General features: G+C 44.3%; 1 protein-coding gene across 2 annotated transcripts in view; it reads right to left on the bottom strand.

Annotated features, from left to right (window-relative positions):
• gfra1a (gdnf family receptor alpha 1a) overlaps nt 1-19,282 on the bottom strand; it is a 76,378-nt gene that overhangs the window by 47,113 nt on the left and 9,983 nt on the right. The window contains exon 4 of one of the 2 annotated variants that reach the window (XM_079280353.1): nt 14,304-14,459. The exons of the other annotated variant lie outside the window; for it this stretch is intronic. Coding sequence (XP_079136479.1) covers nt 14,304-14,459 — 156 coding nt within the window. The remainder of the gene's footprint in view (nt 1-14,303; nt 14,460-19,282) is intronic. 2 annotated transcript variants of the gene reach the window in all.

Genomic DNA, 19,282 nt, shown 5'->3' with positions numbered 1-19,282 from the left:
CAGCTTGGCCATGATACACTTCATCCGTTCTTATACCTTTCACAATAAAAGACCTATACTTAATAGCCGAGGTGAGTATTGTGCATTTTTGTGTCGTTTGTTGTCATACGTTGCCTGGCGTGTAAAAGCATCTATGACGATTAAAGAATGTTTGTACTAAATCTGCGCTACATTAAAACTCAATGACAACATCTCCACCTGAAGAAGAGGAAAATGACAACACAGAAGACAGCGGGCAGAATATCAGATGTATAAAGCTGCAGTTCATTCTTTCCATCAAGGCAACAACCAGAAGTGCTGACATGGTGACGTCCGTGACATCAGTCATCGGGGTGTTGCACGTTCAAGCTTTTAAATGAAAACTTTGCAATATTTGTTGGAAAAGTGAAAGGTTTTTAGAGCTCAGGACCATGCAGGTAAGTGGAACTTGAGCTGTCAACTGCTTTTTCTTGGATCAAGACTGAACTTGGTGAAAGGAAACCAGTGTGAGTGAGTTGTGTACAGGGCTGATATGCAACGTACCATGCAGGCCTATTACCTCTACACCAGTGATGATAATGGAGAGCCGGAATGATTTCTCCAGATGACGCAGAGAGAGAGAGTCACCGCCACCGAGACGACTGTGAAGTACGTGTTCCTGACAGGAGAGGCCAAATGGTGCTGAACAAACACAGCATTAGAGCCGTCTCCCTACCTGTGAGCAGCAGATATAATGTACACAAATGATTCCTGCCACAGCGCCCGTGGGGAGATCCACAGCAATTCCAGCTGAAATGAACATTGTGAGTGGTGGTGGGGCCGCAGGCGAGTGTCTGTGCGCTACATTTATGTGTCCGCGAATCCACGCTTGTTTGTTTTATGCGTTTGAATCTACCTCTTTTTGATTGCACACATTTCCTTGATTCACGGTGCTTTTCCGCCACGCGGATGTGAATGTGCTCGCCTCCGTCCATCCATCAGGCGGCTGATTACATCAGGTGTCAGCGCCTAAACTGATTACTCTGGCGAGAGGCAAGCAACAAAGCAATAACGCACTCCCAGCCTCAATCTGCTGCTCTTAACTTCATTCCGAAGACAGACTCCTCTCACTTTCAATATCTGCGCTCGCATCGCAATTCAGCTGGAAAGCAACAGGAGCTTTCATTGTTTCTCAGAGAGACAAAGCCGGAGAAATCGTCCCTTTACAGAACAAAGAGGGTAAATATGCTCATACCTATGGCTCAATCTTTGTATGTTCATTTCTAGGGATCAACATTTGGAACATCTTATCTTCTTTAGGATGAACGACAGTCATCATCTGACTGACATATGAGAATAGAAAATATCACAAGGTAATTCATGATAAAAGTGTCATAGAGAGGTCATTCAAGAGGTCATTCAAGGCCTTTAACATCAAGTGTCCACTAAGCAATACGACTACACATCAATATAAATCTGGGGAAAATATACACTATGTTATCAATGAAAATAAATATTTGTTGTGAAGTAAGAAACGAGCCAATGTGTCTCGGTGTCGTGTCATTCTTCGATCCAAATGTTGCAGTAATTATCTTCACTGAAGAAGTTGAGAAAATAAAAGTAGAAATCAATGCTGGTTTGCATCAACATACAGTACCCACAGGAAGATCTTCTGAAGAGTTCAACACAACATGCAGGTTGACACATCATTCTGTTGCCACTTCCTTTGCAACATGGTGCTTGAGTTAGCTTCATGAATTAATTACTTTCCCCTCCTGCCCACATGTAAAGCGCCATATGGTGCACTGTGACCACGAACCTTTTGTTTCCCTTTCTCGTGAAATGAACACATGGCACCGTTTTCAACAGGCACCATGAAAGAAACAAGGAGAATAAAGAGAAGAAGAAGAAGAAGGTGTACTTGGCTTGAGGTAATCTGAAATTCAAGACAATTTCTCATTAAGTCATTATCGACTGGAAAAACATCTTTTCCATCACTCCCTATTGCCTTTTTTCTGCATCAAGATGCCATCTTTGCATCTCTGCTGCATTAAAAACATTGTTGTTTAGGTTTTTTTGTTGTTGTAATATTGAAGAAAAATGCATAAAAAAGATGCATGAAGACACTCATGGTGTCCTCCCTGCAGAGAGCCTCTCTAATTGGCTTCCCTCTCTCCAAGACAAATCAAACCGGTCAATAATTGGACCAGCGGGGTGGAGAGGGGAGGTCACAGCAGACATCGCTTTGCCTCATGGGATTCTTCTTCAGTTCACTCTCTCTCTCTCTCTCTCTCTCTCTCTCTCTCTCTCTCTCTCTCTCTCTCTCTCTCTCTCTCTCTCTCTCTCTCTCTCTCTCTCTCTCTCTCTCTCTCTCTCTCTGTTGTCTGCCAAGTCCTCCTCTATTTACCCACAAACCTGCCTCCTCTGTGTTGGAGCTACAATAATGAGCTTATGGAAGCTCAGTCGCTTATTATCATTTCCCCCTCGATAATGCTACTTTGTGATTGGCAACAGGAAGCAGTGACGAATATGGCCGTCGCAATAACTGCAATAAAATTGCAATATCGCGCTATTGAGAAGCCAACTGCAGCGGATGGGAAGGAAAGAACTGCCACAATTGCTGTGTTCACGTTTTTGTCTTTTTCCCATTTTGTTTGCAACGGGAGCGCCGTGTGTTTACACTGTGCTACAGGACACAACATACGCCAGCAGCCTTTTTTTCATTTTTTTCTCATCGCCAAGAGGTGAAAATGATCAACTTTTGTAAAATATTCATCAAAAAATCATCAAGACATTTCGTACAAATAAGCAAAAAAGAAAATAAATGAAAAAAACGATGACAAAAACCGACCAAGCCACATTTTAAAAGCATAAAAAACATTTTAGGCTAAACATTTGTTGAGCACTTTTACCAGCTGAGTAGTCTTCAAGTAACAAAGCTCTTATGAAAACACAGAGAAAACGCTGGCGTTCGTCTGAGCATGCGGCGCTAATGCAGCGACGTAATAACTTTTTGTTTTGGAAACAAAATTTACAGCCATGATCCATCTCAACACCTTGTGCAACATAAAATCCCATCCCGATAACTTGCACCTGTTACTTATTCCCGTGATATCACCTTTCATCCATCAGAAATGGTGTCACACGTCTGTGGTGAACGTACAAGGTTTTCAGAGACCAGTTAAATTATGACCACGGCAGGCTGTTGAACATCTCTCACGAGCAAAGGCAGCAAAACTGTCAAAATCGGCAGCTGGCCGATGGAAGACAATACATGCCTTCACAAACTGGGAGGACGAGAAGGGCACAAGTCCCATGATGCTCAGCCTCAGACGGAGCACGCTAACTAATTGCTCTTGTGAGACTTCACGCTGGCTTTCTGCAATTAACTTCACCTACGTCTGGGCGCTACTTGATCTGCTACATGATCTGCTGTGTAGACAATAAGATTAGCTGCAGTCACAGCCAGGCCAGGCCGAGTCACATCTGCTCGCTCCACGTCCAGATGTATGGTTTAGAAACTGCGGCTTCACCATAGTAAGGCCTTAAAGACACACTGGGGAGCGTTTCAGGGTCTATTTCCCTCAGTAGAATAAAGTCACGCCTGGATTCAGCTTCATCAACTGGTTTCTTATTACAGTTGACTCAAGCTTTGAGTCAAAAATTGCATAAAATATAACATTTAGTTCCCTGCAAAGTCAAATAAAATAAAATATAAAATACATACTGTATATATATATACACATATATATATATTGGCTGGAATTTCCACATTCATGGCACGGTGCATTTCCTTTGCACACCATGAATCAACATAGGCCCTGCTAACACCTATTTGACAACCCAATCCCCACATTCATTACCCTCCCGGAGCCTAATGGTAATGAGAAATAGTTTCAGACCTGCCTCCAACTTTTTCAATTCTTCGTGTAAATACACCGTAGGCCAGGGAGCGCGGCGCGAGCAAGCCTAGCATAACTGGCAGCCTGAGCACATAATCCCAACTACAACACGGCACGGAGCACAGAGGAGGAGGAGGAGGAGGAGGAGGAGGAGAGGGGGAGAGAGGAAGAAACAGTGAAAAGGGGATAAAATAAAGCAGGAGAAAAGAAGGCTGGAGAGAACACGGGGGAGGGCAGATGATAAAGAGGGGACGGGGAGCGTAAGACAAAATGGGAAACAAGTTTTAGGGTGTTTAATTAACAAAGCCATCGATAAACAGGCACATTAGCGCGTTGATAAACGAGATGGAGACGTAAATTGTCTGCTGCTCATTTGCATGTTTGACCTTTGCATCCACTTCAAATAGATTTTTACAAACACAGCTTGGGCCCTTCATGTGCAGATCCTACACAACTTACAAAAGGAGCAGAAGGAAAAACTCTCAATGTATTTACAGTTTGCAGACCTTCGGGGAAAATGAATAGAAATAGAAATGACTTTGATGGAAAAAAAATATGCTTGAAGTAAAAAATGCATTTCAAGATCTCTTCACCGTACATAATCTACACACACATACTCTTAAATATCAACTCAGACCCCCTAAAATATGTGAATTTAAAGCCTCTTCTCCTCATAGTTTGCAACATTTGGCAGCAGCCACTTCAATTGGTCTAAAATATAGTTATTAAACCACTCAATGCATTCATGTGAGAGCTGGCTGAGAAGCACAGGCAACATATATATATATATATACCTCACTTTGCTCTTTTAACTTTCAAATCCACTTGTTCTACCCCTTAAAGCTGCTGCTTCCACGCACATTTCACCTTAATCTGAAAGATAGAAAATTACAACATTAAAGAGTTCTGCTCCCTGAGTGAACGTGAAGCCAAATTGCAAAAGCGACCTCAGACTCCATTGGGATCAGATCTGCACTTGTGCAACAAATGAACTGGTGCGCTAATATGTACGTTCGCATTAATTCACAGCGGGAGCTCGTCCCACTCCTCTTATCTCCAGAACTGCACAACAACCCTGAGGACAAGTGCACTTCACATGCTGAAGAACACCGGCACATTTCAAACTAAAGGGGTTGAACTCAATGGACATTTTTTTGGGAAACAAAAAACAGTGTTATCAGCAGAGCCATCACTGTGTAACTTCAATGTTAAATCCATCGGTAAGTGTGCACACACAGGCAGCTAATTCTGTCTGAAAGTGCACCAGCCAAACAGCTGTGGATGAATTAACTGATCATATCGTGGCCTGGTCACTCCGGGGTGAAAATCTCTCGTCAGGAAAACAAGTCAAACATCTTGAGATGGAGTGAGGTTGAGTGTAGGAAGACATTACTTTGAGTTCCCACTTGTAAACGAAATTGGTTTCCTCGCCAGTCGTAAGCGCATTTGCACATTTCAACCTCCACTTCCCCAAGTTAAGATGCAGGAGCACCAGCGCTTTGCATGTAAATCTCCCAAGTTTAAGCACACAGCCTACGCTCTCTCTCTCTCTCTCTCGCTCTCTCTCTCTCTCTCTCTCTCTCTCTCTCTCTCTCTCTCTCTCTCTCTCTCTCGCTCTCTCTCTCTCTCTCTCTCTCCACACGCAAAGCTGCACAAATCCAACTCTGACTTTCTTTAACTCTCTAAAACCCCATAACTTGTATTTCACGTGCAATACACTGCAGGACAATTCCAAGACGAGTCACTGGCAGAGACATAAAGTCAAGTGCGCACACACACACACACACACACACAGACACACACACACACACTCACTCAAATCAGTATTCTCCCGTCATCTGAATAAGTAAGCGTGCCAATATCTTTTTTTATGTCTAATCTGACTAAACTGTCATGCAAAACCAGGTAGAAACAGAGGAGTGCTAAATGACTGTTCTCGGTAGTATATTGCAGTTATTAATATATATTTAAAGTAATGATTCAAAGTACACACGCATTGGGCGTTAATTTAAAAAAGACGAAAAAACAGAAATGTTGTTTGGCTTGCTGAGTGTCAGCAGAGTTCTAAAACTCTAAAACGGATACATTTAAGGAAAATGTAAATGGTTCTGTAACTTAAGAAAATGGGGGAAAATAATGTTCAATGAGAACGAAGTTCTTTCCCACACTTAACTGTGACCAATAAAGGAAATGTCTGCTCCAATGTGGCGTTTGTTGATGTTTGTTGATGAAACTGGAAAGACAGTGTCCATTTTAACCCAAACAACAATCTTTTCCTCAACCTAACCGAGTTGTTTCCTGTGAAGACGGAAGTTTATTTTGAAAAGCCCGTACGCATCTAACGAGCGTAAATTGACAACGTGTTGCCGGCTTTCGTAGGAAACCGCTCGAAAGGGAACCATTGAATGAGGGTACGTTGTATTGTTAGGCCTGTGCACTGACATCATTTGCTCTGAGCTTTGTAAAAATAAAACATCCTCAACAAAGCTGGGAAAGGAAGGAGTTTAAATGCTGTCTCATTTCAATGGTCAGCACTTGAACGATGTCGTTTATTTTCCCCATGAAGACCTATGACGCTACTTAGACCTGCCCTCAAGGACATTAAGTACATTCAACAGCGGCAACAAATTGTGGAGTATGGCGGGACGGTGAACTGTTACAATCAGCATATAATATTCATACTGTGGTCTTTAAATGGGACATCTATGAAATATTTGTTTTGCATGATCGATTTACTTTTCAAAACGGGCTACGGTGTAATATTAATAACACTCACATGCAAAGGAAGAATGTCTCTTGATGTATGGTCCAGGTCTGCATTAGGAATACATTGTCCCTTTCAAACCAATTAGAGAGGAGAACCTTCTGTGAAGCCGAATTCCACAAAAAGTCACAGACCTATTATGTGCACAGTTATGTGAGGGGACACTTCCATTAGGGACGGGTTGATTTAATGCTCTCCCTGAGGAGCAAAGGATTTTTTTTGTAATGTGATTTAGGTGATACTGAAGACAAAGTTGAGTTTATTGCTCACTATATGATCATTTAAGGGCTACGCATCGAAGTGAAATGATTTTCATCTCTGCTGATGTTTCAAAGAAAGTAATGTTGAAAGTAATAAGTCCTGTTCTCTATTGTTCCACCTCTGTACCGGTATATTCCACGTCTCAAACACTTCAAAACTGCTCCAATATGGCAAAAAACGTCGTCGCTTCCAGCCAAAAAAAGTCCCCGCTTCTTTGCCAAGTCCTCCGCTCTGCGGCGCCGCGTCAAACTGCCCGCCGGGGTCTGAGCTACCGCCCAGCTTTCCACCATCGCTGCATACTGGGAGCAGTGGGAAGGGAGCGCCCCTGCTCAGTTTTCAGGCCACAGAATGAAGCAGAGGCAGCACTTCGGTGGGAGTGCGCTCGCTTGTGTGTGTGTGTGTGTGTGTGTGTGTGAGAGCCAACATCGGTGATATAAACGGATATGCTCCACTGGCACGGCAGCAGAGTATTGTGAATCACACACCAGGACGCCTGGCCCTCTGTAGCACATGTCACACGTAAACACCTGCACACACACACACACACACACACACACACAAGCCCGTGATGCCATGCAGCCCTCTCGCCAGTCCAGTTGTACATTCCGTCCCTTTCACCTCTCCCTCCCTCTGGCTGGATGGTGATAAGTCCCCCGCTCTCAGTCAATGTGAAGCTGTGAATAATGGATGAAGGGCCGCGGCAGAGCGCCCACATGATGGACACAGACACAAAGAGAGACATGGCAGGGGCAGCAGGCATCTGTTTTCTCCCCCACCTCCGTCTCTGTTTGGCTCTTTCCATATCGCCGACTCTATCACAACAAATCAGCGGGGCGATGCTCGTCTTTTTTTTTCTTCACAGATAACACGATTCGAACTTCTGAAAAAACATTTTCACTCCGCGAGCTGTCCCATCCGACAGCCTTCGAGTGACTTGACCCCGGGTCAGCCAGCTTCACTGTTTACCTTTGACCTTAAAGCCACTCGCACCGTGTCCGTCTCAATCTGTGAATCACAGCAGCACCAACACACACGAACGCACACTCATCGCTCTCCATCCCCTTCAGGTTGCATCGTCATGCCAGCTCCAATCATCGTCATACTCTTTTCCGTGTGTTATTTCGAGCTCTCCTGAAACGCTCGCTCTGTCGTTATCCTTTCTTTCGGCACGCGTAAATCTGAGTGCGGATGCAGACGTGCGAACAGCCTGTGTGATATTTCGCGAGGTGTTCGTGGCCCGCTGCCACTAACCCGCGGGGGTAGTATACGGGTGTCTCGCTTCCCGCCTGGTTAGTCGACTGCCCGCTCAGCGACCTGCGCCGCTCCGCTCGAAAAGGTACAGCAGGAGCTGAAGTGTCCTGAGTAAATATACATCATAATGTCACGTTACTGGTCCTGCCCCGTCTCGTGAATTTGTGTGCTTGTTGGTTTTCTTAACCTCTTTAAATATACATTCTTCCAATTCCAATTCTTTTTGACTGACTTTCGGTGGAATCATACTGAGATTTCGTGGTCATTATGTGTTATAGTAAAAATGTTTCAGTGTTGCACATGGTGGCGTGTCACAGACGGAAGATAGACGTAAAGCAGTGAAGACCCTCTGACAAAGAAATGGCATGCAACGCTGATAGTTAGCAGCACCACTGCATGACAGAAACATACATGTCATCATATGGATTTCAACAGGCCGTCAGACAGCTTGACCTGCACTTGCAGCGTACCTCCTCAGTGGAAACATATGCCGGTCTCATGAATTATGCACTAACCATTTCAATACAGCCAAATGGTTTCTGTGCTTTATGACCCGTGACTGGTGACCGGTGCATGATGCTTCACAGGTAGATGGAATATCTCAGTGCGACTGTCACCGTCTGAATGATGCTCAGCGACCTTTACGTTACGCCAGCAAACCGAGATGTTTCATGTATATCTCCACGTATGCACGACAGTGTTATATATATTTTTTTATATCACCGCATCTCTGCCATCAGTCCCCTCCCGTGTATTTTCTGCTTATTTCTATATTTGTCCAATGAGGTGCAATAGGTTTCTTCTAAAAATGCAAATTTTACACTGTTACGGAGCTAAATCATATATTTACCTCAAGGCCTCGTTCCTAATTAATCATTTTGTATTAAGGCCGTGAGAATTGTGCAAAGGATGGAATGAGAGGATAAACGCTCGTGGCGTGGCCCCGCGTAAGCTCCTCTGACTAAGAATGCCGATTTAAAATCAGCTCTCTCTTTCAGACAGTCATAACTCATCCGGTTCGGGAGATTTCAGTCGTCCTCATTTAATAACGCTTGGTCCAAAACAGACAGCGGGCCGGTGGCCAGATCTCCTGAGCTGCCGAGGCTACCGGGTGATGACATCGTGTTCCGGGTGGCAGAGAGAATCACCAGGAATAACACGGCAATCACAGTCTCAACTCTACTTCGAGTTAACGATGCCCGTTCTTAGCTTACGGATCTTAATCTGTGACAAGTAAACGTTTGAATTATCTGTCAAATAAAAACTTACGGAGCTGTCAGATGAACGTAGACAAGGAAAAAGTTTAACATTTATCTCTGAAATGTCTCCAAAACTGGACATATTATACTCAATTTAAGTACCAGTTTCTAAAAATAACAGTAATAACAATAATAATATTCACAAATCAGAATCACTGAATCTACACTAATTCTTTGTGGCTGCTGTTAAAATACGTTTCCACCTTTTTCACTTTCATTCCGGCTGTTTTCTCGGAAGGGCAAAACCCAGCCTCTTCCTGTGATGTGTTTTCTCACAAAAGAAACCATTTCACATCCTTCTACTGAGAAGTTGAACTTAAGGCTTAAGGAAGCGTTTCGACTTGCCTTAAAAAAACACGAAATAAAAAAACAGCCCAGGGTGACCATGTTCTCCTCGAGGCCTGTTTCTAATCTGACACGGAGCTGCTCGCCACACGACAGACTCTGGGAATGCAAAGCGTTGAAAAGGATTTCCTCATACAGTACAACACAGCTGTTAATATTCATTCTGAGGGTTTCACCGTTTCACCATCTTCTCTGCTACAGTTAAAAAAGGCCATCTGGATTGTTTGTCAGAGGATCTTGACACTTTGATCCAATCCATTGACGCAGGTTTCATTGTGACCCGACTCCCTCTTCTCTCGGAATCTGTTGTTTTATGGAAGAGATGCTGGTCTCATGTTGTGTAACATGCGGAGCTGGTTTTCTTGTTGCACAATGAGCTCCTCAGATGCTGCATTTGTCTTTTTGGAGATGCTTTTTACCCATCAGGCCTCCACCTTATAAAAGCTAAGACTTTGATAATGGGCCATTGGTTTATGGGAGATGAGTTTACAGTTTGGCAGGCCGGCCGAAGCAGGTTTTGTTTTCTTCCTTCAGGTAAATGGAAGTTAGAATAAAAACGATGGTTACAATGAAGAAGAATGAAGTGAAATCTGATCTGAGACAGATTCCCATTTAGTTTCGGCTTCACTGTCAACTTGAAAGAAGCGATACTCGTAAAAGCGTTTAAAATGCAATGCGTGAAGTTCATGCAGTTATTCTTCTTAGAATCCTCAGTGGGAAAACAATTATTACCTGGGACAATGAATCTTATTAAACGACAATTTTGGAGAAACAGTATTTACAGTTAAGCCCTCGGTGGCATTCCTGCCTGAGAACAGAGGGATTGAAGTTTTTAATTAATCGGAACGCCAGCATCCCAGAGGACACACACACACACACACACACACACAGAAAGGCAGACCCGCCCACCCAGGCACAAACCCACACAATGCAGACTGTAGCAGGAACATTTAGGCGAGACAGGCGGAGAGTGGCACTCTGTCAAACTAAAAGCGTCTGAGGAGGATGGAGCTTCCTCGCCCATCACAAAGCACTACTGCACAGTGGAGGACCATACATTGACATTATCATAAACGCCAGCAGCCCTTCTCAGGCGCCGGCGACTTGATAAAAAACCATGTGTCGGCATACTCGGCCAATAAAGTTGATTTTTATTCGTTGTTTTTTTTGAAGGTTGCAAACCCAAACAGAGATACAGAGGTGAGAAAAGGACAAAACGTTTTTTCTGACATGAAAAAAATGTCTAAATGTGAATCAGTGTGTGTTTCCATCAACGTGAAATACTCCACATTTCGTATCATTACACTCTGGTCCATTTACCTTTTTGTAATGTAACAAGAGGTACCTGGCAGAGTCGATGTTGCAGTTTTGTGATCGCGTCCCAGAGCACCAGGCTCCTGATGCTGCTGCTCTTTATATTCTGTATTTACTTTGGTCTTCCTGCACAGTGGGAGCATGTTACAGTAAATCCCAGCCAGTCACGGGCCGAAGCAGAATCAAGTACCACATCACTGTGTAAAGTATTGGCTCTTATATGGTCACATTGTGTTTTTTATGTTTGTAATTCTGCCCCTGTTAAGCACTTCGTGACTTGTGTCTGTAAAAAGCGCTTCATAAATAAATCTTACTTACTTATTTAAATATTGCACTGGTCATTATCATACATCCCCTCATCACTATGTCTGTACATCTGTACTCTCTTCCATATTTCCACTCAAGTGTTTTATGCACGAATCAAAAACCGGCATCATATCGGGCGGATGGAAATGCCCCTGGTGAAACGGAGAGAGAAAAGGGAGACAGTGTGTGTTGCCCCTTTAGCGTTTAGTCAGAACACACAAATCAGCATGATTCAACCTCACAGCCCTGTTGATGTAATCCCCCCTTCAGCAAGACTCCCAGCAGAAAGTGTGTGTGGTACCCAGTGAATGTGCATTTCTCTGTTTGCCCCTTCGGTCTGTTGTGCATGTAAATAGATGGTGTATGTTCATGTGTGTGTGTGTGTGTGTGTGTGTGTGTATTTACATGAATTTGACAGTGAAAAATACTCATGTCTTTGTGGTCCCGCAAAATAATCTATTACCGTGCCACATCCCTGTGTCCATGTGCACACACACACATACACACACACACACACACACACACACACACACACACACACACACACACACACACACACACACACACACACACACACACACACACACACACACACACACACACACTCTAGACCAGGGGTGTCAAACTCATTTCCACTCTGGGCCACATCAGCATCACGGTCGCCCTCAAAGGGCCGGTTGTAACTGTAAGACTGTAAAACTAACTTCTCCTAACATATTGTTAAATAACTTTGATTATCGTTTATTCAAGTGTACAAATATTGTACATGCAGTTATATGAATTAAAAATGATATTTAAACACATTTCTGTTATTATAACATAAATCATTTTAATTGAGGGTTAAGAAACCCACATGACTCTATCAAAGATCAAACTATTAAAGAAAATAACAAAGACAAATATCAAACACAAGTTATTACATTAACTTTGTTCAAAGCTGTTTGTGTCACCTCTCTGCATCACTCATGTTCCTCCCTGTCGTCGTCCTGTGCATGCAGCTACATCCAAGAGCTGCTCACTGAGAGTCAGGTCTGATGAACATGGATAGATGATGTATCCGTGTTGTCTGTGCTTTCATCAACAGTTCATTAGAAACACAAGTACCTGCTCGTCTCTTAGCTGCTGTGTTGTGAGATTGCTGCTAGTTCATGAACTCGGTCTGCGATGGTGTTTCTTCACAAACTGACATTTGTAAAAGTCTGTATCTGGTCGGAGCTCTGCTCACATACCTTCAGCATGCACTGGGCTGTAGCTGTGTAAATATATTCTGCTGTGATTGCAGTCTGCCTTTTAATTCTTGGACAATTTGATGTTTTTCTTGGAGGCTAAATTTAGCTCCGTGTTTGGTGTCAAAATGCCAACGTGAATTGTATCCTTCATCACCGACACGCCTCATAACACAGAAGACAGACCCGTTGTTCTCCTTGAAGCACAAACATGTATTCGCTTTCCCATCTTTCATTACATTTTCTTCCCTCTGCATCAATTTTTCTCTTCGTGGACATTTTGGGATTATCTGTCGATCTTTTTCAATTGTTGGAAAACCGCTTTTCGGGCTGGTGCCTCTCCTGTCCACCTGTTGTGATAGTTTTAATGTCGGTACACATGCTATCTCATAATTTCAACTTTCTATCTCATAATTTCGACCATGGGGATACTTTTATTTTCAAGTCTAACTTTTAATTATTTTTCCAAAAAAAAATTTTTTTGCTGGCGGATTCGCGGGCCACATAAAATGACGTGGCGGGCCGGATTCGGCCCGCGGGCCTTAAGTTTGACACATGTGCTCTAGACCCATATGTACACCGAGAATTGAAAGAATGCAGTGGACTGCAAAGTAATGACCGAATTCATTCACAAAGCAAACTTTTCAGCAGGCCGTGATGCACAGTGAAATATTTCCCCTGCACCATCACTGCCTGCAATAAGCTGTTTTTGGCCATAAAACTAATGTAGCAGTCACAGACACTGACTGCCCGCTAAAATGGAAATTCATAAGCCAAAATGGCACAGTGGGAATATCAAAATATGACACATCCTCTGCTTTTTCAACCCCTCCAACCGCTCGCTGCCTCTTGCCGCCTCCCCATTCCATCCCTCCCGCTCTTCTCCAGGGTTTTTCAACAGAAAGCACATCTGCTGTAGAAACTCTTCTGAAGGACATGTCAACCCTCCCTGACACAGCTGAGTATAGGCAGACAGACGGGCGGCCTGGCCAGCGGTCTGACACCCCTCTCTGGTGGTCCGAAGGGAACCCAAATCTATAACTGGCTAAATCTGATACCAAGGAGGCTAAAACCAGCGTGGACAGTTCAACAGATCAAAGGAAAGCTGGCAGTACGCGGCCTTATAGAAGACCACCTGAAGACTTTGTGTTGGTCTGGTTCAGACGTGGTCTGCTTCATCGAAACCAACTACAGGACCCAACCCAAAAAGGAGGTTTTCTGGGTATAAATATATGATATTTGATAACCGAACCTTGGAAAGTCCTGCATAAACAAAATGAGCCACGAGCAAACTGCAGTGTGCACTCCTGCTCTGTTTCAGCTGTTTCTACACGTGTTGTGAACATAGTCAGACGGCCAAAAAACATGCATTATATGTGTATTGTTACTATTGCGGTGCCTCTGTGAAGCAACTCGGACTATAATTAACGTTTTGTTTTGAAAATGTGCAACCTCGTGAGATGGCAAATAAACCGCCAACCGGCTATTTGTACAGTGATTGTACAATGTGACCAACTGTACAATTATTCTCTTCTCCTCTACCCGTGTTCACACCAGAGAAAACCAAACTGCAGGTGACTGGCAGAGATCAAAATCAGCTGCAAATACAATCCGACATGGAATCTGTATTCTGTGTCCGACTTCATGTCAAGAAAACGATCATGCACGATCAAACACACACACACACACACACACAAACACAGCTCTATTTCGTTACCCAGTATGGCCCAATTGGGATGAGCTCTCCTGTTTCTACTGGGGTCCTGAAGTTCCGTGGAGGAGGGGCTCCCTCGGCCCAGAGCGGGCTGCCTGCCCTGGGCGCCCCCCCTGCCTGGAGCCGAAGTATCCGAGACGCTCCAAGGTTCCCCACCCTCTGTAAGAGATGCGCTTCATTCAGGACCACCAACCAACAGCCATGGGGGGGGGGGGGGGTCAGCAGGGTTCACAAAGGTCACAGGGAGGTGAAGACTCCAAATGATAAAAGGGGATAGTCGCAGGTCCAAAAGGGGGAAAAGGTCAAACAGGGACCGGAAAGAGAGCATTCAGATCATTCAGCTGACGGGCAGGAGTTGCATTCTGGGTGATTTCCAGGTAGGCAAAGGTGAAAGCACAAGGGGGCACACGGGAGCAAGGTTTGAAAGGATTCCTGAGTTTCAAGAAAGGAAGAATTGTAAGACCAGTTCGGCGTGCGAAGGAAGAGAAGGAGGAAAGAGGATTTGTTTTTGCCTGTGACATCGCTGAGGGAGTATAGTTCTTATCTGCAGCAGACATAGTAAGAAGAAGCTCGAAGATATTTAATGCCTTGTCAGTGTCAATCACAGCTGGTCGAGATCACGCTCCGTATCGAGCTCCACAACTGACAGCTCTTCACACCAGTGAATTCTGCAACCCTCGGATCAAAGCTGCATGTGCTGCAAGTACAAATAAAGAGCCCGTCCGCAAGCAGAGAACAATTTGGGTGGCGTTTCCCGAGATTACACGTTGACAAAACCGCACAGCCGGAGTGGTGAAAGACCGCCGTTTAGCCCACTTACGTATGAAGAGAGTGCGCACACAACCAAATCGATGAAACGGTCACGCTAGACTCACACGGGAAAAAAACAAGCCCAGAATAGAGGCATCTGAAGCTGGCTGGGTGCAGTTATAGATTTTTAGTTAGGACGGTTGTGGAGGAAACAAATGCAAATTTATGTATCAATGCCCTCATTTAACATCTCTGTGAGCAGAGACTGGCACAGAACAAGAGCTCAGCGGGATGCTGTTTGTGTGTGTGTGTGTGCGTGCATTCTCGTACATGTGCGTGAGCGTGATGTGCACTCTTGGCTCTTGGTCTGTTTTAAGGCCGCGTTGGCTTTTCAGGGATGCTGCTGTTCCGTGATCAAAAGAGGAGGCACGAAGGGAGGAGGGGGAGAGAAAGAAGGGTGAAGCCATTATTCTCCACAGAGAGAGCGTTTGTTAGTTAGAGAGACGGCTTTAATCAGATGCACTGTGGCTGTTGACAAACATGAACACAGGGGACACGCCGTAGAATCCAATCGACCAGTAGGGACCTTCAAAGTGTGCTCAAAAGCAAATGTAAACTGCCGTGCTCCAAGGAAGCAAGAACGTTCTGCAGCAATCACAACAGGGACTTTGAAAAATGTGCTTGGTTCCCAAAAGCATGTGAAGAAGGATTCTAGCCAGACCACGGAGCAGCTGTGCATGACGGAAACAAGCTTACCCAAGTCAACTCTGCGTGCATCAAGACCCGTCTACCATGAAAGCTAAAACGTACTAATGACGCAGTTAACTACCACATCACTGCACAACCCAGAAGTGGTCGGAGGATAGTTGCACCCGCAAAAAGATTAAACTGAAACCCGCTGGAGCAAGTATATAAAATAACACCACAACACATTGACTTCTATTTATTTATTTCGCCTGGTCATAAAAACAAGGCCTTAACTTTTATGACTCTGCAAATGAAGTGTTTTGCAGAAACAACCAGATGGGATGACAAAAACAATACACAACAGTACACTATTGCACTGCATTGTTTTTTTGTTTTTTTAACCAAATGCATAAATTCACCACATGTGCTGGTTTAACAGCCCTGGCTGGTACAGTGGAGTGTGTCGTTACACTCCTTTCATAAAGATAAGCAAAGAAGAACCGAGAGATGTTCCTGCTATGATAACGTCCGACGGTGAAATCTGTCCCTCTGTGCTTCAACAAGACTTGTGCAAAAAAAGGTCAACCGGTGAGAATCAGACATCTCAACGGTTTCAAGCGGCGGAAGACGCGTAACGTTCCAAATCCACTTCCACGAGAGAGTGAAACAGTATAGCTCAGTCCAGCCCGCGTTACTTTGGTAGAGTATGAAATTCTATTCAGACACGACGGCACAAGTGAAAGCCCCGACGGGCCGAGCCGAGGCGACTGGGTGCAGCTGAGGGCTTAACACAAGGCCGCGGCTTCGGCGCACCTGCCGGTGGTCGGTAATGACCCCGCCAGCGGCCGGCCGAGAAAAGCCTGACGTGATTATAACGCGTCGTGATTATAACGCGTCGTGATGAACTGCGCTGAAACAACGTCCTCTTCATTGTTGACTCAAACGGAGTTATTTGCCACATTTAAACGCAATGGAAAGAGTTAACTATGGCAATGTGCAAACAGGCAGGCGTGTGTCAGCATTTGCTCGGTGATTTTCAGCTCCAGACATGTTAAAAGTGGGCAAAATGTGGTCAAAAGTAAAAGTTCTCGACAGTGTTTAAAGGATATTTAAAAAGGTGGAAAAAGGCGACGATGAAAACGTCCCAGGTTTAACTTCACAACTTAAAAGTGAGCTAAATTTGGTTGAAAAGTCAAGAGATGTTTTCGATGTCGAGATTAGAAATAACCTCAGTTTCACTGATCAAACAGGTAATTGAACACTCCACTTCCATCATGCACCATCTGCCCAGGGTTACTTTGTGAATATCTAATATCTGCATATCACACCGCATAAAATACAAGTTTTCACCACACCATGCAAAGGTGTCAGGACATCTAAATCGAATAACGTTATTTCTTAAACCTGAAGTTAAAACTCTCAACGTTCGTGCGATCCGTCCGTTTCCTGCGAGCCTGACTGCATGTGCGCACCTATCTGTGTATGACTCTGTCTGCGTAGGTGTCTGCAACTGTGTGTGTGAAAAGTTAATTGTCCATATTTGCATGCAGCATAAAGCAGCGGCGGGAGGCAGACCTGGCACACGCTACCCCCCCCCCGCTGATTTGAGCTGTCAACCTCATTTATTAAGTATGATGAAGCACCCCTCCACTTCACATCCAATCAAAGGCCTCTCAGAGGGACTCAAATGTGGTCACCTTTAACTCAATGATTTTCTTGGCCCATGGTGCGCCAGCCAGTGATTGGACCGGCAACCTGATGATATGGCTGCTGTTGGAATTATGCTGCCAAAGGCCCACAGCTGGATCAGTCACTTTTGAAACAGTGTGGTGAATTAAGTGGCCAGCTGACGAGTAGCTGCACGGATAAGGTGGAGATCAAAAGGCATGGAGGGAATGAGGGGACGGGACGTGAAGGTGTTCTCTTGACCTTGCCTTGAGTGTTTGGATTAAATCTGTAGCAGGTTTTAGTCCTGGCTGCATAATACAGTACGGATACAATGCAAGCTGACAGCTACCACCGAGTCTGAATCAGCGTTCTTCCACAGCGTAGAGAGATTTTCCTGAAGCCTTGCCTTTCCTCCAAAACCACCAACAACTTCAATCTATTCATATTTGACAAAAATCCACTCGTACATGTCTTGGAATCTCTGAGTAGCCAACATTGCCGCACGTTGTGCTAAAGAATCCACTGTACATGGATGAGACAAGGTCAGCGAAAACACAAATCCCCAACAGGCCACGTTTTTCTCTCAGAGCACAAAAACAAAGCTCAGTCTGGAACTGTACACCTCGAACCTCGCTCAAGGATAAAGCCTGTGATCCCGACCTGAGCGGAAGAATTTGGGGCGGAAAAGAAGGAGGGGAACGGGGAGGGGGGGGGAGAGATAAATCGATGGATTCTTGTAGACACAGCCTCGAGTTTCCAATCTAACACGGCGCCGTATTGATTAGGTTTCATGTGAGACAAGGCGCAGGGACAGTAATGTCGGCAGTGGATTTGGAGAGTCTTGAACAAAACAAACTCCGGTGCAGGGGACGGGGCAACGAGATCTAGTGGGACAGATTTGATCTAATGCGTCGCAAACAAGACGACATCCTGGAGACGAGGGCCCGCATGATGGATGGATGCACACCAGAAACACGTCCTGTCAGTGTACCACAGAACACTTCAAGAGTGAAACACCTTTCTACAGAACATTTGCCTTTCATAATGGCCAGAATGTTTCATTTCAAATCATTATGAAAGTCATCCATATCTATTTCAGAGGTTTCAAAGGTACTTTCAAAGGTTAAGAGATGTCTGTTAATTTGTCAATATTTATAATCGTTCACGATTCAAATCCGGTACTCCGAGCACGGGCATTTTCCGCAACACTGTACAAATATTTCAGAATAAAAGCATTGTGTTTACATATGCAGGTGTGTGTTTACATTGTTTTCCACAGAGAGCAACTAGAGGGCTTTTGAAACAGGTTGATTCACACAAATATTGACATGTTTCATGCCTGTGACACGTTCTACAGAAATAGACATCGAAACTTTAGTAATGTTGTTGCTATGAAAGCTTTATCCAAAGTCGCTTTGGATAAAAGCGTCTGCTAAATGACTGTAATGTAATGTAATGTATGATGTCAATATACTGTCAGTTTTGACTGTCTATTTGCTGTGAACTACACGTGGCGACAACTCAAATTTATAGAAGAGAAGCATCCGAAACGGATGCGGCGTCCACCAGCTCAAAAGCTGGAAAAATAGAAGCACTCAGGATGAAGCTGTCTGGAAAGACATCCAATGTAAGGTAAAGTTGCTGTGAGTCAGACGAGACTGAGAGCTGTTATGTGACTGACATACAGAAAAAGAAAAACAATCTCTTCTCATGATGCTGTTTTAATGATATTTTCTTCAGGGATTTGAGTCATCCATCGTCGCCTGTGTTTTCTTAAATATGACAGTAAAACATCCTCATTGTTTGTGATGGACCGTCAGCTGTGCAGGGTGTCTCTAGAGGTTTTAACAATCCTAAAGCCTTCTAGGACTGCTCTC

The sequence above is a fragment of the Melanostigma gelatinosum genome (genome assembly GCF_949748355.1).
Source record: "Melanostigma gelatinosum genome assembly, chromosome: 12".
Taxonomy (NCBI): domain Eukaryota; kingdom Metazoa; phylum Chordata; class Actinopteri; order Perciformes; family Zoarcidae; genus Melanostigma; species Melanostigma gelatinosum.
The sequence above is the reverse complement of the archived record's forward strand: the minus strand, read 5'-3'. Positions and strand labels throughout refer to the sequence as shown.